Source organism: Oryx dammah, unplaced genomic scaffold, assembly GCF_014754425.2.
Source record: "Oryx dammah isolate SB20612 unplaced genomic scaffold, SCBI_Odam_1.1 HiC_scaffold_27, whole genome shotgun sequence".
Classification (NCBI taxonomy): domain Eukaryota; kingdom Metazoa; phylum Chordata; class Mammalia; order Artiodactyla; family Bovidae; genus Oryx; species Oryx dammah.
Genome location: NW_024070211.1, coordinates 112214439 through 112238642, shown reverse-complemented (window position 1 = coordinate 112238642; position 24204 = coordinate 112214439). Strand labels below are relative to the sequence as shown.

At 42.8% G+C, this 24204-nt stretch overlaps 1 protein-coding gene across 4 annotated transcripts in view; it reads right to left on the bottom strand.

Annotated features, from left to right (window-relative positions):
* Positions 1-24204, bottom strand: part of RAPGEF4 (Rap guanine nucleotide exchange factor 4) — a 331531-nt gene that overhangs the window by 21496 nt on the left and 285831 nt on the right. For all 4 annotated transcript variants that reach the window (XM_040229358.1, XM_040229357.1, XM_040229359.1 and 1 more), the window contains 9 exons: positions 17321-17471; positions 15518-15606; positions 14790-14820; positions 14494-14572; positions 13049-13195; positions 10892-10989; positions 4620-4745; positions 4027-4205; positions 763-853 (listed from right to left, as the gene is read on the bottom strand). In XM_040229358.1, coding sequence (XP_040085292.1) covers positions 763-853; positions 4027-4205; positions 4620-4745; positions 10892-10989; positions 13049-13195; positions 14494-14572; positions 14790-14820; positions 15518-15606; positions 17321-17471 — 991 coding nt within the window. The remainder of the gene's footprint in view (positions 1-762; positions 854-4026; positions 4206-4619; positions 4746-10891; positions 10990-13048; positions 13196-14493; positions 14573-14789; positions 14821-15517; positions 15607-17320; positions 17472-24204) is intronic.

Sequence of the window (24204 nt, the reverse complement as noted above, 5' to 3'; positions counted from 1 at the left end):
GCCTATTTTTGTGTCTATGTTCTGTAAGAGATTAGTATTTCTTTGACTATATACCACATGTAAAGAGTCAGGCATATTTTGAGTACTTAGCTAATGAAGAACAAAGCTCTTCTCTAGCACGAATAACCAACTGTCAACAAAACATTCATTGTATTTGCCAGAAAAATTCACCACACACCTGCTAAACTTTTGCACCAAACTGAATTCTAGCCAACTGTTGTTCCTTCCTAGCCACAAAGGTCTGCCAGGTAGTTAGGAGATACGTGGTTCTCAGCTGGGCCAAACAGTTGGCCTTCTGGCTAATTCTCCCAGGAGCAAGATGACTACTTGGATAAAAATGGACCTTCTGTCCTTGCTTAATTACAGATACAGCTTATTTCAAAAGCAAGAGGCAGACACCAGAGAAGAATAGGGTCTGTGAGCAAGGCCTCTGAAGTTAAGCAAGCAATGCTCTTGATTCCAGTTACACCTAGGAACTAGACTTATTATTATTTATATTGTATACAGCAAGAAGCTCAGACCCCCCTTTTCTCCTCCCCAGTGCATCGGACAATGCCTTTTAAAATTCACTCTCTGAAAAAAAAAAGATAATTAAAATTCACTCTCTTAGGCAAAAGGAGACAGGTCACCTCCCTCAGAGTGTCCCACCTTTTCCACTGTTATATCAGTGTGAGTGATACTTCTGTTAAAAAGAGCTCACTGGTGAGCTTGTGTTTTTGTTCTTAAGGCAAAAGTCACAGCTGGGTCTCTGCTGATGCTTACCTCCCATGTTAGTGCCAGGCGGCTCACAGCTACATTACTTAGTCCCATGACTATGGCAAAAAAGGAATTCAGATTTTTGTACTCCTTACAGCTGAAACACAAGAGGCACATGTTGTAGTAAAATGCCACTTTTGAGAGAGATAAACAAATTAGAGTTCTATTTTCTGATGGTCATTAATAGTTATCAGGACTCCTTTACGAGAACAGGCACTGATAGATTTAATGCTTTAGGTTCCACTTGGGTGACCGTGTTCTGCTGTTTGATTTTTTTGCTGTAATATTAGAAAGGTGATAATTTTAGCCATCTAGGTTCAGGTTTTGAGAAGGAATTTCCAGACACCTACACTAGGCATTGCTATTATAATCCCAAAGCTTGCTAAAAGCCCTGTGGATCTGGAGGAAAACATCTCACGGGCTAGGAAGAGACACAGCAAAATGTCCTTGGAGAATTCCAGGTCAATGCTGGACATCTCAGGCTCTGGTAGCAAGAGAGGGAAATAAGGAAATGATGTTGCTGCAGCCGCCAGGGCTTCCAGCTGCCATGTAATGCTTCTAATTTGTTGAAAAATATCAATTTATAAATCATGATCCCTCCAGTGCAGGAGACCTGGGTTCAATCCCTGGGTCAGGACTATACCCTGGAGAAGGAAATGGCAACCCACTCCAGTATTCTTGCCTGGAAAATTCCATGAACAGAGGAGCCTGAAAGCCTGGGATTGCAGAGTTGGACATGACTGAACACACGCACACACAGCTAAGAACCTAAACAACTGACCGAAAAATAACCTTATTTTTTCTGTAATTTTTCAATGTTGATGAAGCCAATCATTTTGAATCTGTACTTACATCATTATTAGCTTTTATGAATATATATTTGTGAATAAGAATATTTTGGAACAAGACCAAAGGTTCTTATCAAAATGCAACATTTAGTCTAGGTACTTGATTTAACTTAAGAAGAAAAAAAAAGGAATCTTCAACTTCTTCATACCCGCTCCTTGCAAAGGGAAAGAAGAATTCATTTTGCAATGAGCACAAATCCTTTACCACAAATCAATATGGTTATCTAAGTTAACTACATCATAATTAAATCTTGTTTGGATTAGCATTTTTGCAAGAGGCTAATTAAATTGCTGCATTTGCTCCCTGTGTTCTCCGTGCAGAGTGCTTCATAAATGGCCTGTGTGGAAATGGGAAAACAGATTTAGAGAAGCTATGGCATGTCTCTCGCAGTGCTGGGGAAGTGGTGGGGCTTTATGTGTGCAGGGGTAGTCGGGGGCTGAGAGCAACTTCAGAGACCCCAAGCTGAGGGTGGCGAGGAGGGTCATGGACACGGCTTGCCTTTGTCCTATCTGTGTGCGCATGAAGGGACAGGCAGGACTGCTTTTGTGCCCACTGCTCCGGTCACTTGATCACCCTAGGTAAGTCACAAAATTTCTCTCTGCCTCAGTCTCCCTCACCTGGAAAAGGCAAAGATAACATTTGGACCCCCAACTTCACAAAGTTCTGGGCAGGTCAAAGAGCTTGAACAGAATATATGGAAGTTCTCCAAAAATACCACGCTAAACATACTTCCTGCCACAAGGTTGACATCTCATGTGTGAGGATCCTGGTTTCTGAATCTAAGTCTTCTCCAGCTGGATTGTGTGAAGAGTTCTACTGTGTGGGATAGTGCAGCTTAAATAACGTTTAAATAATATAAGCCAATTTATCCTGAAGGCTAAATTCACCCATAATCAGAAGGAAGAGGGAGATAAGAAAGACAAAAACACACACACACACAAAAAAAAAATTCCCTAGGTCCTGAAAGGCTCTCCCATGCTGCTCTATAAAACAGCAGCATCAGGCCCCTACAGGTTTTCCATCTCCATGTCTGTATGCAGACTTCCTCTCTCCTCCCTCGGTGCACGCGGCCCTGCCAGGCTAAGGTGAGGAGAGGAGGTGCCCTAGAGAACAGGGAAGCACATACTGTCACAGCTTCCACAGTCATCTCCTTCCAGATAGAGACATCTGGCCCCCGCAATCAGCCGATTCAAGGCTCCTGGCAAAGTGGCTGCACTCCGAACCAGAAATTCATAAGCAACATTTTACCAAATCTTTCTTTCAAAAGGCATTTTTTTCCAAATTAAGAGATACCAGCATTTGAATCCAAGGGCTTTGGATATCCCACAGAACTCCCAAATTTTTGGCAAAATAATTCAAGGCATTTGGCAAGCTGGCATGTGCAAAATGTCAAGCAGCGGTTGCTTCTTTGTTTAGCTCTGGAAATTAGACTCTGTATGGGATCTAAACTTTTTGGCTCAAGCAAACTGACCAGCTGGGGTCACTTGTGGTCCCCACCTTCCTCGGCTAGAGCTCCCTGCTTTTAGAAAGGAAAGACGTCTCCCAGCCACAAGCTGCATTTAGCATTTTATTTTTAGCACTGTGGTGATACCAAAAACATGGAAGTAAACAGGAGGTTGTCAGGCATATCTAAATAGCAGGAGAAGATTAAATTCATGTCAGGGAGAAATCTAACTGGCCCCTGTAGTAAATAAATTGTTTCCCATGAAGTGCTGTTAAATAGAATATTTATAAGACGCTTGCTTTTTCTGATGTTTATGGAGATGATTTTCATGGGCCAGGTTAGCTCGTCTTTATGCATTTTATCCTGGCTGAGTTGGAAGCACGGTTTTACACGCATGTTCCCACTGCCCTCTACTGGCAAGAACGTGTCAAGTTAGACCGCGACTTGCCCAGCCTTTAAAACAGAACTTTTGCAGCAGAACTTTGCTGACAGAGCCTTGAAATTGAAGGAGGCACGCAGTCTCAGTAGTTCAGAGCAAAATGAGGTCATGATTTTAACCTGAGTATCAGCCCTGTAGGGTGTTAATTTATATATTGGTGTCAATATTACAAAAGCTAGACAAAGCACGGCTCTCACAAGAGTTCAGTAATTCTTAAGCCCCTATGGTTGGTGTGTTAGTTGCTCAGTCATGTCCCCAGACTCTTTGTGACCCCATGGACTGTAGCCCACCAGACTCCTCTGTCCATGGAATTTTCTAGGTGAGAATACTGGAGTGGGTTGCCATTTCATTCTCCAAGGGATCTTCCTGACCCAGGGATCGAACCTGGCTCTCCTGCATTGCAGACATATTCTTTACCATCTGAGTCACCTGGTGCATAAACAGATTTAATATCTCACTTTGCTTTTTAAGGTGTAATCTAAGGGGACAAAATGAAACCACAGCTCAAATGTTTTGCTCTCCCCGAGTGAATACTTACTGGGCTGCGATCTTAATAAATTTTTTTAAGAGCTGAACACGCTTGCTAGGCTGGGAACAAAGGCAAATCTCAGTGACAACCCAAAACTGAATTTCATTAAACCTCCTCAGGAACAAATCCAAGTTTGCTGTGGTCTTTTTAAAATGATGCCTTCCAAATGTGTGATAGATTAGCTCCAGCTAGAAGAAAGGAGAACAGTGTCACATCTCTGTTTTTAAATCAAAACACCAGCTTGCTCCTCCATTTGACACGGCAAATTGACACTGGTCAGCAAACATGAATACAACCACTGACTGGGATTCAGTGTGAACTTCAACCTGAAGACCTCAAGGGCTCAGTGAGGCTTGCTGAATACTGTTTAACTATAAACTAGGTGCTATTGGCTTAATGTACTCAGGAAGACAGAGCTTATTGCAAATCGTAGATTTTTCTTTACTCTCAAAGGCTTCATAACGGGCTTTATTAATATACTCAATATTTTGCAAAACAAAACAAAACAAAGCAAAACCTCTCACAGGGCTTTCACATTGCAGCTCATATTCACATTTGCAGGCAACATCCAGAACGGCCATGCTCTCAATGGAGCACCTTACCTCATGCACACAGTTGAAGAGCTCCCAATCATAAATTGTCATCTGGTAGGCCAAATCTTTGGAGCTCATCAGTTCAAAAGTTCCCATTGTTCCAACAGTTGGGCCCTCCTGTTCTGGCAAGGGAGTCTACGAATAATAATATGAAAATATATCAGAATCTCAAGACAGACAAGCTGAATGCGGTTAGGACTTGGAGGGGAGAGGATTCTGAAAATGCTTTAAGGAATACCTTGAAACTTTGATTTTACCCAGAGGAGAAAAAAGCCTTTGCTCTTAATGCTCACTTGCCTCCATGCGTCTTTATAGTAACCATTATCACTCTAATCAGTTCTACTGGCTGAAAAACATGGACCATGGCAAATAAGATTCAGTGACAACTGACCTGTGGAGGTTCTCTTCTGCATGGGCCTGGGAGCTCCCTGGAAACAATTCCTTTTCCCTGGCAAACATGTAAGAAGTTCTGTTTCCCATTGAGGCTGTTCCAAAGCAGGTACTAGCATCGTGGTTTGGGTGTTTAGCTACTTACTATGGCAGGGGCTGGTTCGGTGGTAGAGCTGCTGTATCTCCACTTCTCATAATACACCGCCTGGGACTACTAGGTGAAAGAAGGCTCTGTGACTACACGGGATTATGTGTGATGTTCAGTTCCTCCACTTTCTGAGAGATGTAGAGCTAGCAATGATAGTCACATGGTCATGGTGTGTGGACCTAGGCATCAGAAAACTAAATTCTGCTACTTTCTGGAAGACCCTTAGTCAAAATTTTCCATCCAATTTATATACTTCATTTTTACTTTATGAGAAATGAGTTAGAGTGCTTTTCCTTAATAAAATGAATGATTTGCACATACTAGAAGCTTTACTTATATTCATACCCATTGATCTACAAGAACAGTTTAAAGTTATAAAAGTCACATGAATTAAAAGATAGTTTCCCCAGCATGATACAAAACGTATTTGGATATCCAGTATTTAGGTTGGAAGTACTAATACTGTTCACGCTCTATTATCATCCATCATTGTCATCATCACCCATAACCCTGACATTCTCTAAATGCCTGCTGCTTTCTGGGCGTTTGAAAGTTTGCAGTTTAACAGAGGAATCAGCTCTGACCTGTGAGTACAGCACTGCATGTCAATAAAGAATCAGCTGTTGGCATTTGTTTGCATGTATGTATAAAGGGACAGACAGAAGCATCAACAAACACCTGACTCCCAGATATATGGAAAAACAGGTGAGGAAACGTGAATGGGCTTTTGAGAGGTAGTGGGCATTTGGAATGAATATGTAGCCTTAAGAGGTTCTTGGAAAAAGAAGCTGGGCTTTAGAAGATGAAACTGGGCAGGTTTAGAAGGGCAAAGTTTTCCCTGAGTATCCGGGACGGTGGGTCGTAGGTTGGAGGATGGCAGCAGAGGCATGAAGGCAGGGATGTGACTTGCTTGGCAGGACCAGAGAGTTCAGGGGAACAGAATGGACCATGTTAGCAAGCCTTGGAGTTCTCCCTGGGAATTAGGGTTTTGTAATAGAGCAGGTTAGTGCCCGTTTCTGAGCACAGCAGACCCTGAATGTAAACCCCACTCTAGTTACATAGACTTGGATGATCCCCTAATCTGCTGACTGTTTTTAGCTCTTATGAGTTGGGGACCCACTACCTAGTATCTAGATAGCACTCTAAAGGCAGAAAGTGAAGAGGAACTAAAGAGTCTCTTGATGAGCGTAAAAGAGGAGAGTGAAAAAGCTGGCTTAAAACTCAGCATTCAAAAAACTAGATCATGGCATCCAGTCCCGCCACTTCATGGCAAACAGATGGGGAAAGAGTAGAAACAGTGACAGGTTTTATTTTCTCGGGCTCCAAAATCACTGTGGATGGTCGGTGACGGCAGTCATAAAACTAAAAGACGCTTACTACTTGGAAGAAAAGCTATGACAACCCTAGACAAAAGCAGAGTCATCACTTTTCTGTCAAAGGTCCATTTAGTTAAAGCTATGGTTTCTCCAGTAGTCATGTATGGATGTGAGAGCTGGACCAGAAAGAAGGTTGAGCGCCAAAGAATTGGTGCTGGAGCTTTTAAACTGTGGTACTGGAGAAGACTCCCGAGAGTCCCCTGGGTAGCAAGGAAATCAACCCTCAATATTCATTGTAAGGATTAATGCTGAAGCTAAAGTGTCAATACTGTAGCTCTTAATGCTAAGAGCTAACTCATTAGAAAAGACCCTAATCTGGGAGAGATTGAGGGCAGGAGGAGAAAGGGGACAATGGAAGATGAGATGGTTGAATGTATCACTGACTCAATGGACATGAGTCTGAGCAAACTCCAGATGATAGTGAAGGACAGGGAGGCCTGGCGTGCTGCAGTCCATGGGGCCGTTAAGAATCAGACATGACTTAGTGACTTCACTACCACCACCACCACCTAGTACCTAGGCTTGTTAAAGAGAACAGGATGGGAATAATTTAAGTGTGGCATGTAAGCAAGCGCCCAGCACAGACGGGGCCCCCGCCTTCCCAGCTGTGCTGCACGGAAGCAGAGGAAAGGAGGAGTGAGGAGCGCAGCACCTGTATGTACGAGCCGAACACTGTTGTTGCTGATTCACTCTAGGGCAGGAAGAGCAGGGCACACAGAACATGGAAGGAAAATCATTATTCCAAAGGTTTGAAGCTTAGGGAACTGACTTGAAGCTAATGGGTAAGTAGTTTATGGAAACAAGCAGTACGGTTGCAAGCAGGTTAGGTCCCAGGTAGGAATGTCAGGAAGCTCTTACGCGCTCAGCAGGGGGACTCTGTCTAAGGCTCTGGCTGACTGTCCACATCCTGCCTTTCCTCTTGCCTGTTTGCTCTGCTGTGGACCTGTCCTCTATTCCTTGGGTTTGCTCTTTCCTCAGTCTGAGTCCCCATCTCTTTCCCCTTGAGATCTTATGGCTTTCACAGAGGGGATAAATTAGCCCAACTACAGGGAAGATGGCTGAGTGCCAAAGAATTGATGCCTCCAAACTGTGGTGCTGGAGAAGATTCTTGAGAGTCCCTTGGACTGCAAGGAGTTCAAACCAGTCAGTCCTGAAGGAAATCAATCCTGAATATTCATTGGAAGGACTGATGCTGAAGCTCCAATACTTTGGCCACCTGATTCGAAGAACTGACCTAATTGGAAAAGACCCTAATGCTGGGAAAGATTGAAGGCAGGAGGAGAAGGGGGCGACAGAGAATGAGATGGTTGGATGGCAGGACCAACTCAATGGACATGAATTTGAGCAAACTCTGGGAGATGGTGAAGGACAGGGAAGCCTGGTATGCTGCAGTCCATGGGGTTTCAAAGATTCGGACACAACTGAGCGACTGAACAACAGGGAAGGTGCCATAGACTATTTTCAGTCATGGATGCTAGTACATCATCCTGAATCCCTTTTGAGAGAAACAGAAACTCCTGTTGAATCTCTACTTTTTATGAGTGAATGGGGCTCACCAAGCAAAGGGCAGGCTGGCTGCTTCCCTCCGTGAGCCACCAGGGAGGCAATCTGAGCAGTACAGAGGGTTTCTCCATCTGAAGGGGGAATTACATGCTGGCCCCATAGGAAGCAGATTCCTGGACCATTTTCTCCTAGATATCCCTGTGGAAATTTCCTACAGATGAAGCACGGAAGAACCTATGTAGGGTCTGCATTACACAGACAGATCTGAAAAGTGCCCACACAGAGGCAAAGAACTCCTAGAGACGTGACTTTGCTCTTTTTCCGAGCTGATTTCTCTGTTAAGCTTGGATGGGGTGATTAGGAGAAGAGCACTCTTATGTTCCCATTGTCCTGATGAGGAAACGAAGACATTAAAAGGAAGTGCTGACTGTCAGTGACAGATGGCTTAAAGCAAGCTGCCACCCCAGCGTCCTCTTTCCCCGGCCTCCTACACGCTGTACCCAGCTCCGCAATGGCATATGTCTCACCGGATGCCATCACACTCTGGTGTCCCCCACTACACTATGAGCTCCCTGGGGTGCAAGGACCGTGATGGATCTATTTTCAAGACCATGTTAGAGCCAGAATCATCCACCACACCTGGAATGATACAGGTTAGGCCCCAAAGAAAAACCTAAGGAGCTAGCGAATGGATAAAAGTAGAAGCAAATTACAGTACAATGGGTTTTATTGTAGTTGCTCTGTACTAACATTTATGCTTAAAATGTCAAGAAAGGAAAGCTCTAGAATCTGAGCCCTTAAGTGACTAGGACGAAGTGCTGGCACTACCAATTCTAGACAGCACTTCGGCACTACGGTTCATTCTGTTCCAGGCTGGTTGTGTTAGTTTCATCTCCCAATTTGACCATGATTATTGTAAGGACAGAGGCTCTGGGACACTAGTGCAGTGTCACACAGATGCTGGCACTTCATATTAAGTATGTGTGGATGGATCAAAGGTCTGGCCCACATTCTATACTGCAGAGTCATTCTGTGTAGGACTCTTCCTGGATGGACTGTCCTCAAATCTTTAGAAAGCCGGGAAAAGAGCTTCATGCCTACAGTTTTGTGACCACTCCTTAGAAATGATGGCATAACTGGCAGGCCAGTGAGTGGCAGAGCACCAACAGGGAAGAAGTTAAGCATGCTCACATCCAGATGCTTGCTGCAAAGTAAGCTCCTTGCAATTATGCATGACTTAAAATGGAAGACTAGGAAGGACTGAGAACTTGTAAGGCTGCAGGACTGTGTGCAAATAAACAGAGGCTTAAAAAGTTAGTATCTTCCCCACAGAGAGCTGGAGATGGTCCACATTCTGCATCTGTACACCATGTCATCAGACACTGCGGCCAAGAACCAGCTGGCAGGAGCGGCCCAATCCCCGAGTGGCAAATGCATCACACAGCACCTTCAGCACCTCTGCAACTAAACTGGCTTTTGCTGGTTTTTGCTGCCAGGAGAGGGTAGTATGACTCATTCATGCCATTTCCCTCCCCAGTCTCTCAATACTGGGACGTATTTATTTTCAGAAAGCAGTGGATGTAGATAATGAAAAATCCATGAGAAGGACTGTGAACAGACTCAGATCAGACAGTGCTGGCGGGTGAGGGAGGTCAGGAGAACTCATGCCCCCTTTGCAAAGTTCCTCTCCAGGTGAATTCAAGAAGTCACAAAATCTGCTTAACTTGTGCAGGTGCACAGACTAGCTCTCCCCAGGTCAGAAGGTCAGAATCACAATGAGGCTAAGCAAGCTCTAGAAAGTCCAAGGAGGGGAATCTTGATTTACCTACAACATCTGATCTGATTAAACTGAATGTATTCGTGCATCACTCATGTAGATAAATTCTCCCCCCTAAAATGCGATCCAGCTTCCTTGGTGGCTCAGTGGTAAAGAATCCACTGCTGGTGCAGGAGTTGCAGGTTCGATCCCTGGGTTGGGAAGACCCCCAGAGAAGGAAATGGCAACCCACTCCAAGATCCTCGCCTGGGAAATCCCATGGACAGAGGAGCCTGGCAGGTCCATAGGGTCACAAGAGAGTCAGACATGACTTGGAAACTAAACAACAACAACAAAATGCAACACACCATCGTGCTTGTGTCGCACTTTTCTTAGAAGCCCGTGTGTCTAATCGATGGAAAAGACTAGTCCCCTGAGCTGGCCCCACAGGCTCTCAAAGATACTCCAGTAGCTACTCGTTTCCATGCCTAACTATTGAAGGAGAAACAGAAATGAACCCCACCAGAGCATAAAGGAGAGAGGGCCACACTTGTTAACACAGTTGAGTAAGCCTTTGCTCAGAGAGCTGTGTGGGGCTGTGAACAGTGTTTAGGAGACTTAGGGAAGACAGCTGGCCTCTGATATTTCCCACACAAGATGGAGAGAGCCCTTTCAGGGAACGGCATTTTCCCTGGACCATAGGGTGGCTCTGTCATAATGCATTTCTACATCCCCCTAAGGGGCAGGATAAATCCCAATGTCTTGCCTTAAAAAAATTATTTCTATCCTGGTCTCTAAGTGTTCATGTTTTTTAATAACAATATTTAAATCAGGGACATTTCAAGGAGGTGAATTACTACAAAGAGTTCTGAAAGCTGAATGATGCCCCAATCATAGGGCAACTTGGTGAATTTCCACAAAGGAAAATCTAAAGCTCAGAGCGTCTCAAATGAACACCTGAGGCTTACCTAATAGACCGCAGAAAAGAAAAAGACAAGTAGCATTCAAGAATTTTTTTAGCAACTGAGCTCAATGTGACTGCAAAATTAAGCTCCAGACAAGTTTTTCTGATTGCAGACGCTGCTCCAAGGTGGCCATCCACACCTACCAGTGAATCGAATTGCTCTCGCGGGCAAGCAAACAGACGTCCATTAATGGTGAGCGTTGTAAATACTGAAACATCATTAGGTTTGAGCACCACCTTTTCTGTGAACATAAAAAGCGTGAGATTGCCTATTAAATGCATCTGAGATTTGCTGTACTGCCCTAATCACACCAACAAATTGCCAGCTTGGTGAATTACTGGAACATGCAGAGTGACTGCACAAAATACCGTGCTGAAGGGATCCACTGAATGAAAAAGACACAGCAATCACGCAGGCACACGACACTCAGAAATGACCCCAAGACAGGGATGGAAATGCCCGAGGGTCAGTTTACCCAGTTCTGCATACGAAAACCGCACGTGCTACTTGTCTAAAACACAAGTTATGCTTCTAGATGGTAATCAACGCCCAGCCCTTTGGAGATGACAGTATCACTTTTAGAAAACTTAGGGGGTTTTCTGAGATCCCACGTGACTTTTGATGTAAAAGTTATCACTATTTTTTTTCACTCATGCCCTAATTTGGAGGACAACTGCATTATTAGATGAAGTCTCTTATATTTAAAATAGTTCATACAAAAGATATTTATTTAGCATTTACTATATGCTGGACACTGCTCTGGACACTGAGGATACAGAAGGGAATGATAACCAAAAAAAAAAAGTCCCCAAAGAGCTTACATCAGAGTGAGGGATGCAGACAGTGGCAAAGCATCAGAGAGGAAGCAGTGAGGAGGAGACAGCAATAAAGCAGGGAGGGAGGCTGAAAAGGATGGATAAGGGGGAAGGAATCAAAGACAGGAAGGAGGGGGGCCTCCATGAGACCGCAGGAAAGCCTGGAGGCAGTGAGGCGGCACCGGAGAACTATGCGAGCGTGTGCCAGAGGGCTCGTGGCGGACAGACAGACGTCCTGGGTCATGTGCACCAGGAACAGACACGGAGGGGGATGTTTTGGGAAGCCAAGATATATTTTAAAATTCTGCCTCAGTGGAATAATTTGCCTTTAAATGCAGCGGAAATGGCCTCCCTCGGATCCTGAAGGATCCTCCAGTGAGTATCAAATCATTGCTGGACAAGCAAGCCTCCCACAGCCTCTCACTGCAACGCGTGCAGACCCTTCCAGGAAGGTGACCCTTCTGTCACCTGGACAGTGACTGTTTATTTACTGTCTCCCTCCTCGCCAGCCTCTGAGCCACTTGGAGGCACCGGCTCTGCATACACCTCCCCTCCTGTCACAGCCACACTTAGTGGCCAGGAAATACATGATGGATGAAAGCAGGCAGTAGTCAAGTAATCCTGTGCGGGAAAACACTCCTCACTTTGTCGATGAGCTGAGTTCCTGCCCTTTCTACTGGGAAAGGAGGGAGACATCATCAGCTGAAAAGAACCAGCCTGTGACCACCTTTAACTTCAGACTCATGAAAACCTATAGCCTTTAGCTGGAAAAGCCAGGCGTCCTCTTAGGGCCCACATGTCTCAGAGCTCCAAGGCCTTGAACTTCTTTTTTGTCTTTATTGAAGTATATTTGATTTACAGTGTAGTGTTATTTTGGGGCTTCCTTTGTAGCTCAGATAGTAAAGAATCTGCCTGCAATGCGGGAGACCAGGGTTTGATCCCTGGGTCAGGAAGATTCCCCTGGAGAAGGGAATGGCAACCCACTCCAGTATTCTTGCCTGGGAAATCCCATGGACAGAGGAGCCTGGTGGGCTACAGCCCATGGGGTTGCAAAGAGTCAGACATGAATGAACAACTAAGCACGTTGTGTTATTTTAGGTATATAGCAAAGTAATTCAGTTATACGTACATATGTATTTATACAGACACACACACACATATATATTTTTTCAATTCTTTCCTATTATAGGTTATTACAACATTAAGCTTTTCTGTTTAGGGTTTATAGGAAAACTCCAGGCTGACATCCACACCAGAGACCTCATTCCAGCTGCCTCTTCATCTCTTTCTGCTTCAGAGTGGGCACCTACTGGATAGAGGATATTAAGACATTAGCCCAGCCCACTTCTAACCACCTTCATTTCTGTTATTTGTGGGAGCACACACAGCACTCACTTGTCCCTTTGGATCAGCTTGAAAGGGCCCTACTAACTGCCTGCCAGGGTTCTGTTTGATGGCATATTCCTCTCTACAGAAGGCTCTTACCTCCCCCAGAACTCATCTTGACGATGATCAGGCCTTCCCCGGAGCCCAGTTTGTCAGCAACTGCGCTGAGGACTTCCTTCACCGAGGCGGCCACTGGTACCCGGATGGTTGTGTAGGTGTGGTCCAAGCAATAGACTTTAAACAGAACTATTGGGAAGACAGCAACAATAAGATAAATTGGTCTCAGGAATTCTTAAAAAAAAACCCATCACCTATGCAAAATGTTTGGATGTATCCTCCAAAATTTGCATCGCCTTGCCATTCTTATGACTTGTATTTATTTGTGCTCATGGATGCCTACACTTGTCCTCTTCTGAAACTTACCTTAGCGTTGGTCTAAGAACAGTCCATGACTGCTAATCCCAGTTACAAAAACCACAACAGATAGTTGTGAAAAACCCACACACAGGGCATGGGAAAAGAATGAGAGGCATGTTTAGGCAAGTTTTCAGGGTCTGCCGTTGTCTGTGAGTGTTTCTTTTTCACAATACAGAGCGTTGTGTGGTAGGCAGATCACTAGATTCACACTGCCTGGTTCAGTGGTGGTGAGTCAGCATTAACACTCTTGCGAACAGGAGTGCTTCTGCCTGGGGTCATGGACATTTGCTAAGATTCCTGCTCACTTGTCCACTGGTGTGTGTCCTCTGGGGCCTGGGCACATGGCTTGGATGGTGTTCAGTTCAGTAGATCTGCATGTGGTATCCACTCATTCAGCTCCGAACACACAAGTCCCGGAAGTAATTCCACCTCCTGAAATTCTTGAGTTTGGGGCACCCCTAAATTACAACATTCGTCTGTGGCTGAAGATGAAGATTTCATCATGATCATTTTATTTTGGCTGTGACTCTTTGAAGAAATCTTAACCAAGCAAACAATAGCAGCTGGCATCTGGGCCTCCCCGATGGGCACTAACAAGGTAGTGTTCAGGGCTGGGGGCACTCTTCCTGGGTGGGAGCCCTGCTTGGCAGGTGAGCAGCTGACCCTCGTGCTCCACCTCTGAGCTGCTAAATCGGTTCAGTCGTGTCCGACTCCTAGCAACCCCATGGACTACCACCCACCAGGCCCCTCCGTCCACGGGATTTTCCAGGCAAGAGTACTGGAGTGGGGTGCCGTTGCCTTCTCTGCCACCTCTGAAAGGCATCTGCAAAACACCAACCACCTTCCAGCCACCTTGACAACTGGCCCCTGAGATAATCTTTCTCTCCTTCAAGGAAAGGTGGCAGTGGGGTAGAGGTAAAATCAGAGAAGTGTGGACAAGCACCTTGGCTCCAGGTACCAAGTTCAAGGACAAAAATAATTGGAATGCCAAAGGCATCTCCAAGCAAACCATCTGGAGTGCACAGAGAGCCAAGAAAAGCTATTCTGTGGGCCCAAGGGGTGATGCCCAGAGGGAAGATTTCATTCTGACTTTAAATAATCTAGACATGCTGGAAAAGAAATCTCACCTTCATCAGAGCCACGGATAGGCTGGCGCTTCTGGGCTCTCTCATCACCTGTGTTGAACTGTTGCAAAAGAACTTTGTGCTGTAAAAATAATACCAATAGTAGCTGCCATAAGGGGAGGATGACAGATGAACATCTGCAACTCAGAGGACACATGTCTGAGAAGCAGAGTCAAGAAATAAAGAAAACATATTTTGTATTTACAGAGACATCACTGTCACATATTGTGATGTTATATTTCTGGAGAACTGTCAGTCTACAGGGCACAATTAGAGAATCTTGATCCATTGCCACTGACCTTCTTTTGTGGAGCCTTTGCATCTTCTGAACTACGAGAAACAGAGAAAGCACATTATTTAATACTGTTGGTACTATTAAATTGCTTCATTTGTATATAACTTTAATCTTGTGTTAGAAATGAAATCACAGCATCCCTTCAGGAGGCAATATGAGCCTCCTTATTTTAATACCAAGAGGCCAAAGTACAGAGAGGACAGCTAAGAGATCAGCTTTTGTCCCAGGCAGATCCCTGGTCTAAGTGAGGCTAAAAGCTGGGATTGCTCACTCTCAAAGTCTATCTAGTAGCCAGTATTTAATCAGTGGCTCAAAGGACAGCATGTGCAAACCTGTGTTTCCACTTAGAGGACACTAACAGCTTTGGCAGCATAACCTGAATTTCCCAGGTAAGTAAACTCTTCAAACTTTGCTTAAATGCCACTGACCACTGTGGTGTTGGATTCCCTGCCTTGAACCAAAGGGACCCAGGTTTATTGAGTCAGATGTCCAAGGAGGATCTCTGCCTCCCCAGGCTTTCTCTGGGCAGCTGTCCGGTGCAGAAGGCAGCTGAGCAGAATCTCCACCCTTTTGTTCACCTGGCCTGACTGCACCCCCTTGCCTGAGGCCCACACCACTCAAATCAGCTTTCACCCTTTGTGGGGACAAAGGACTTTTTGGATGATGATGTGATTGAGAGTCAGCAGACACTTACTTGGTGAAAGCTCACCCCAAAGCCAAGCCCTTCCTTACATTTGCTTGACAATCTTCTCCAGCTCAGGCAGTTGCTCCTTGAGGGTGGCAAGCATCCGGGCATCATCTGATACAGACACATAAAACTCCTGTAATTGGCAAAGGTCACAGGCTTTTAACAAGAACTGCAAAAGGTACGTAATTCTGCAAAGAGCAACAAAGACATGTCCCTATGTCATCTGCCTCACTAGCATCTCTAGACCATGGTTTCATGGACTAGGGACAAATAAGAAAATGTTACAGCATGTCTAAATTCAACATGGCAAGTGAGAAAAAAATTTTGGAAACTGGTAGTGATGCATGCGTTCCATTGTGAGTATAATTAATGCCACTGAATTGTACACTTAAGAATGATTAAAATAGAAAGTTTTATGATTGCTGTGTTCTACCACAATAAACAAATTTAAAAAATTTAAATAGCAAATGAAGTGTTTATATGATATTTATACAGAAGGCAAAGCAATGCAGTGTTCTGGACTGGGTTATTTTATAGTCTTTAAGAGCACTTCTTTCACCTCAATATTTTTTTCAGGGGAATTTTAATATTTATTTTGAAAATTATTTTAGTATTTGTTGTTTATTTAATATTTACTACTAGTTGTGGTTAACTGTTGGTGGTAAAAGTACAGCCATGGTTTTCAGCACTGCACCGAAGTTTTGTGGAGTTTATGTCACTAACTCAGGACTCTTCACTGATGTCTGGGATGGTTCCACCCACTGAGCAGCAGTATCCGTGCCCTGCTTTGTGCAGGGGCAGTGGGCTCCCCAGGAGAAGCCGAGAGCTGTGGCAGCAGCAGCATCACCATCATTCTGACTCATCTGCAAAATGGTCCTTTACTCGAAGCAATGGGTAGAAGCCATAACCCAATGACCCAAGTGGCTATTATTCCTCTACATCTTCAAAATGTTTTATTCCATAGTCTTGAGGGACTCTCATCATCCACCTTTCCTCCCAGCCTCATTTCTCTGCCTGCCAAATGATATGGCTAAAAAGGAGTGAGTGGGGATGTTTCCTTTGGATAATTCATTCTTAAACAAACAGACTGTTTGTTGCCTTTTGCCTGCACAGAAGTAAGATCCTCATCTCAGTTTCTGAGGACAGAGTGAATCGTTAAGGATTACATGCTCAGGTCACAGTTGTAACGTGGGCTGGAGTCATGGGAAGGAAAAGGAAGTTCAGCTTAAATCAGTGTTTACAAAGTACATCACGGCCCTTCAGAACCACTTCATGGACCTAAGAATTCTTTAATAAAGTTATCTGCTCCACTGTACTCAAAAACATCACCATTTGATCTAGTAATCCCACTTCTAGGAATAGAACCAAAAATAGACCTATTTGTACAAAAATGTTCATTACACTGCTCTTCTAGGAAGGTAAAAATGGAAATGATATATTCAACAATATGGGAAGAAATAAATATATCTGTGGCATCGCTACTCAAAGGCCATTAGAAAATTTTATTAGAAAGACTCTACTGACATAGAAAAATCCTTACATAAAGTAGAAAAGGCATCCTGTGAAATGATGGGTACTATGTTGATTATAACTACAGAAAATATAACAAAGAAAGCAACTAAATGAAAATACATCAGAATGCTACTACCAGTTGCTGAATTAGACTGGCAGGATAATGGATGATGCTTTTCTTTATACTTTTCTGATAGTACCTTTCTGATGAATGAACATGTTAGCAAAGTCTAGAATTTGCGCTTACACTCTCTCTAGGGAAGCTGCCATGCCTGTGGGTGGTCCCTGTATTGTAGGACAAAGACACACTCTTGGAAGGGGTGATCCCCACATACCTCCAGGAAAGCCATGGCCACGTCATCCTCTTGTAGGATGTCACCATACATGGCAGCCCACTGCAAAACCAGGCGGATGACTCGCCTCTTGTTGTTGAGGGCATAATCCATTTTCTCTTGTTCTGTACCTTGTGAAGGCTGTGCATGGTAAGTACCAAGGAGTCAAGGAAGAATATTTAGCCATTTCACTGTGCTACGAGCAAAGGTAGAATGACAGATCCCAGCTCCAAGAAGGCCTTTTGGACTGATGGAATTTCTTCCTTAGGCCCTCAAGAAAAGCCCCACCTGCCTAAAAGTTCTGGACCAAATGCATACAAACCCAGCAGACTTTGCCTTGATAGTAGCCCAAAGAATTAGACTTGCACGGCTCTACTTGGATTTGTGTGTTGATAAGGATTCTTGTCGCGCCTAGCTTTGGGTCTCATCATATTCTGTGCCTGCCCTTTGCACTGCCTTCACCTCTGTGGGTGGTAACGCTTCCTGCTGTTGGGCCTAATCAACTCTCTTTAGCTCCCACAATTCTGGACACATCTCTATAATCCCTCATTATATGCACTTCAGTTAAACCCTTACAAGTGGGTATCTGGTCCTTCTGGAACTGTGACTGATGTAAAAAGTATACGGGAAGTTAAGTGAGGCTGAAGATGATAAACTCACTGAGGGTTAAGATGAGGAAACCTTCCTGCTATATCCGTCTTCTGGAGAGGGACTCAGACACACTTTTTATGTATCCTTTCTTCTCTTGTTTAGAACCATAATTTAATTCACATTGGCTTTTCATGCATTAATGGCTAGTCATCCTAACTATAAACTCTTTGAGGCTAGGCTAATACATTCTTCTTCTTATATTCTGAACCATGCCTAGCACAGTGATGCATACATGGAAATTTTACCCATTAATACAACAGATACTTGATAGAGTGGCTACTCTGTGTGTCTGGTGAAGGTCCTTGCTCTCAGTTTACATTCTGTGGATTACAGTAGGAAGAACAGAATATGTGATCAAGAAAGATTTTAGATTAGACATACCATTCCCGTTTCAGTGATTTATAGTAGTTCATATTATAGACAATTCATTCATAAAACAATTTCCTCTTTTTAACTGACACTTGCAGACAGAGTACCTCAGTTAAGCCCTACTTTATAGTCTTGTGATGAAAGACATTGTTCTTTTTCTACAAGTTAGCAAACTGACAGTAAAGGAGTGTGAACGACCAAGATTACATTGTGAGTTTTAAATCCAAGACTGGTTTTAAATCCAAGACTCCTAATTCCAACTAGTTTAGTCCCAGTATCGCCATGCCTCACACCTGGCTGCAAGACTGAGCATGTCCTAGCTTACAACCATGACTTAAAAGACACTATATAAAACTGTCCCATGGCAGTGCTGTATTTGGGAGCTAAACCAGTCAAGGGCCTTTTCTAAAGAGACTATAAATAATGATCAAGGCAAATGACAGAATCTTAAAGCAAAGGTTTACTGCATGTAAATGGGTTGCAAAATGGCTTTCATAAATTGAGCACGGGATTCACAAAAAAAGAAAATTGCTCAACCTGTATTGCTACAATTCTCTTTGAGCTTACAATAAAACAGGGAAGAAAGATCACTTTATGTGAAAATTATTTCTTTTCTGATTAACCCTTTGATCTCTTGCTTGTAGGCACACATAACTCAGTTTTTCTTTCCAAAGAATCGTAATGCTGGCCATTACATTTTAAGACTTTTTAGAGTACCTTGTAGTATAGTCAGGCACGTGGTGGGTACCAAATCGGTAATTCTTGGCTGATTGAAAACCATGTATTCATTCATCTACAAGTCAATAAGAGAGAGAGAGAGAGACTCTTTCCTACTTGTATGAGGCTGAAATGTTTGAAATATCAAAATGATAGCAAGATGATATAATTCTAACTTTTTAGGTTACCTTGACTTGGATCAAGGAAGCAACACAAACACTTGTGTACTGGATCCAGAAACATCAGCTGCACACCTGTGGCTAACCTAGAGGGATTTAGTGTAGAACGCCTAAATTGTCATTGTCTCGGTGGGTCAGGCAAAGATTCTTGTCTTCTCTCTTGCTGGGGTAATCTGTCTTTTGTCTACAGTAAACGGTAGAAGAACACACCTGGAAGGATTAACATGTTTAACACTTCAAATGTGTGTAGAGCATTACAGCTTATAAGAAATATGTTCAGTGTGCTTACATGATCATGTAATGCTCTCCACAAACCTGAAGGGTAAATATTTACAGAGGAGGAGACTGAGGGTCAGAGAGGACTTCTGCCCAAGGTTGTGCAGTGAGTAAATGGCAGGGCTTACAAACCCAGACAGGGCTCTTTCCACTATCGCTACCCCCATGACCCAAACAGTGGCTATAGTGACGGCACACTAGTGCGTGGGTTCATGAAATTATTAGGAGTAATTGCATCTGGGAAGCAAAGATCCCAACAGGAGAGATTTCTCCTTCTCTTTTCCCTCTCTCTCCCTTCCTTAATTTTTTGTTGAATTCCTAGCTTTCTAGAGATGACTCAGCTGGTCCAATCCTGAAACCTGATACTAAGGCAGGCTGACTGCCTGCCACTCTTCACATATACTCCATAGCCTCCTGGAGCTAGAATTGACTGAATCCAGTGGGATCAGGAAGAGGCTTTCCCTTTTTTTCTTGTGAAAGTTACATATGTTTGCCTCTGGAAATAAACAAAAGGAAGCACTGATTTGTTTCACAAAGTTTTACCTTTCCTCTTTCAGGTATTTATTTACTAAGATGGAATGGGAGTTAATAGCAATTTTATAGCTGAATCCTGGTATGTGCTCAAGGATTCGGCCCCTCCACAGACAACATACTATTCTATTCATCAACAGTCTGCTGAACCAGATTCTCAGGGTACACAGATAGGACTTTACATGTAATTGATTAGATGGTTACAGGTAAGGTACTGGGGCTTCTGTTTATCTCCATGACAATCTATCCAGGTGTTTAGAACATTTATTTGATTTTTAGATTTTATTTAACGCCTACAAAAAACAAGTGGAGAGAGAAAACTATATTCCTTTCAGATAGTAATCAAAGAATAAAGAATATCTCACCAGGCTCCTTGTCTCAATTTGATGTCAAAAATGCACCCTAACAAGAGTAACATTTCAAATATAGTATGTTCATAAATTCACATACATCAGAAAGGCTGCAAAAACCATTACTTTTTGTGGTTAAAGCTGGAGTAATAATGTGTTAACCATTTGATGGAGAAAGTCCAATGTGGTATAAAGATCTGAGTCTTCTCTGGCACAAATAACAGTTTAAAAGGATTATTAATGCATACTACACACATTTTTAACATATGAAGGACACTATTGAAAATACATACTTAGCTAATGTCTCTTTCAAGAGTAGATTAGTAAAGAATATAAAATACATGATAATCTAATGATTTATTATCAAGAAATACATGTATAGAATAAGAATAAGGTCATGACTCATAATATCACGACAGCTGGGTTCTGGTAAGAAGCAATATGGCTACTCGAATTCATGGGGAAAAGAGTCACAGAAAGATAATATGGTTCTGGTATCTGATTCTCGTACCTCATAGCATGCTAGGTTAAAGTCTGTAAGAGATTCTGGAATTATTCCCTGAACTGTTACTTTCAACACAATTAAGAAAAGGCCAGAATAGTCAAAGTGGCCAAATGCATCACTCATTTACTAAGGTGATTTCAGATGATTCACAGAATCATAGAATCTGAGTTGTAAAAGTCCTCGGATTTTTGTCTCCTTCAACTCCACCATTTTAGAGGCAAAGAAACATGCAGAGTGAGGTGACGTGATTGCTCTGAAACTTACCAATGGAATTCTTAGACCGAGAACTCAGTTCTCTCACCTCCCTTCCCAGTACTCTGCTGACTTCTCTATGTTATTGTGTGTCTAATGTTATTCTTTCTTTACCCAACACACATTATGCAGCAGAATTAGGTGACTTAGCATTTTGTTGGATAATGGAAAAATCTATCTGAAATATAGAACCTATCCCCTAAAGCCCTCAGAGAAGGCAAAGCACGTATAGAAGACCAAGATTTAATGGTTGCAGCCTTCACGATCTGAGAACCAGGAAGGCAGGACCTCTAGGGTCTGAATAGACCCTCTCTGCTATAGTTTTCACCACTTCTCTTGTCCAATGCCTGTTGCTTTAGAAAAACGTTAAAGTTACTGATGATTCAGATCCTAACTTGACGTTTCTCATTATGGTAATAAGACCTTTCACATCCAAGAGCATTAAATCAGAATCCTTCAGCAACATGGATGGGCCTACAGATGATTATATTAAATGAAGTAAGTGAGACAGAGAAAGTCAAATATTATCACTTACATGTGGAATCTAAAAACAAGATACAAATGATTTACATACAAAATTGAAATAGACCCACAGACATAGCAAACAATCTTATGGTTACCAAAGGGGATAGAGGAGTGGGGAGAGAAAAATTAGCAGTTTGGGATTAATATGTGTGTGTGTGTATATGTAGTGTGTGTGTGTTGGTTGCTGAGTCATGTCCAACTCTTTGTGACCCCATGGACTGTATATGTGTGTGTGTGTGTGTGTGTGTGTGTGTGTGTGTATAAAATAAGACCTACTGTGTAGCACAGGGAAGTATATTCAACATCTATTAATAACCTATAATGGAAAAGTATCTGAAAAAGAATATATGTATATAAAACATGCTGTGCTAAGTTGCTTCAGTCGTGTCTAACTCTTTGCGATCCTATGGACTGCAGGCCATCAGGCTCCTCTGCCCATGGAGTTCTGCCATGCTGCATTGAAGCCGTATTCTTTACCATCTGAGCCACCAGGTAAGCCCAAGAATACTGGAGTGGGTAGCCTATCCCTTCTCCAAGGGATCTTCCTGACCCAGGAATTGAGTAGCAGTCTCTTGCACTGCAGGCAGATTCATTACCAGCTGAACCACCAGGGAAGCATATATACATAAATTTATTTATTTATTTATTTAAATATTGTTTTAGTTTCAAGTGTAGAGCAAAGTGATATATATATATATATGAATCACTTTGCTCTACACTTGAAACTAAAACAATATTTAAATTAACTATACTTCAAAAAGAAAAAAATGAAAACAAATACAAAAAACAGAATCCTTAAGAGCAGGAACCATGTCTCAAACTCATTGTGAATCTCTGCATTTCCTAATAAAGGACTGGGCACATGAAACATAAAAAGCCTCGAGTGTTGACCTTAAACTCTTCAATGACACTGTTTGGAGTACTACATATAATACTATTTTCTTTATACTTCTCCCCGCCCCCGCCCACCCCAATCCACAGCTCTTTAAAGTGAAAGTTGCTCAGTTGTATCTGATTCTTTGTGACCTCATGGACTATACAGTCCATGGAATTCTCCAGGCCAGAATACTGAAATGGGTAGCCTTTCCTTTCTCCAGGGGATCTTCCCAACCCAGGGACTGAACCCAGGTCTCTCACACTGCAGGTGGATTCTTCACCAGATGAGCTACAAGGGCTAGGTAGCCTATACCCTTCTCCAGCAGATCTTCCCAATCCAGGAATTGAATCAAGGTCTCTTGCATTGGAGGCAGATTCTTTACCGACTGAGCTATGAGGGAAGCCCAAGTGAAAGTCACTCAGCTGTGTCTGACTCTTTGCGACCCCATGGACTATACAGTTCATGGAATTCTCCAGGCCAGAATACTGGAGTGGATAGCCTTTCTCTTCTCCAGGGATCTTCGCAACCCAGGAATTGAACCCAGGTATCCTGCACTGCAGGCGGATTCTTTACCAACTGAGCCACAGGGGAAGCTCTTTAAAGGGAAGCTGTTTAAAACTATCTAAATTACCTTTAATTCCATTTTGTTGAGATATTAAATACAAATCATAGATATATTCTAAATAACTTTATATTCAATGTCACCAGGTTAAGTCTACAACAAATACCAACTTCTGGCATATTTAAAAAATAGAATATTTCACTTATTGGGTACTTAGTCTACAGGCCCACAGGCTTTTAGAATGACTAAATCTTCATGGAATCAGACCAACTCCTTTGACATCACAAAATCATGGACGAGGACAGACTGGATCTGCTTTCAACAAGGTATCTGGGCTGGAACTCGGAAGAGGTGAAGGCCACAGAGCCTTTCTACCCCGCCAACAGCAGGTTTAATATTCCATTGAGTCATTTTCCTCATGCAGACTCTGCTGCTCAAACACTATAATTATTTCATATATTTTTACCTAGTTATTATCTTACTCACCACAGGCACCTGTAATTTTTCTGTATTTTTTTTTTTTTACTGCTCATTTACTTATTCTTAATTCAGCTAATAATGGTTCCACGTATTAAAATTATCATGGGGAAAGTAAGTGAAAACCTCCTAGGATGTAGAGGCAGCAGATTCATTACAGCCTACAACAGGGAATAAAATATTATGTATACTTTTTGCAGTAAGTACATGCTAATTATGCAGCTATTTATAAAACACTTATCAACATTCAAACTGATACTCTTCAATGTTGTTGTTTTTTAAAACCCTGCTTTGCATGCAAGATCTCTGCTTGAAGCTGAAAACAAACTTTGGGGGTCATCTGCCCACTGACTCAACAAAGCTTTGCTATATTCTTTACCTTATACTATATTCGTCTTGTGGTGTACAATCATTCGTTTTTAGAGGGGCAATATTTATAAGGGGCTTTAAGGTTTATAATGTACTTTCACACACATAGCCTTATTTGATCTTCACAACCTGGTGAGGAGGGTAGGGCAGGTATAATTACCCCTATTATACAGGCAGGGTTCAGGGAGGTTAAAGATAATTGCAAATAATATAGCTTATAGGATATAGGTTTTAAACACAGGTCTCC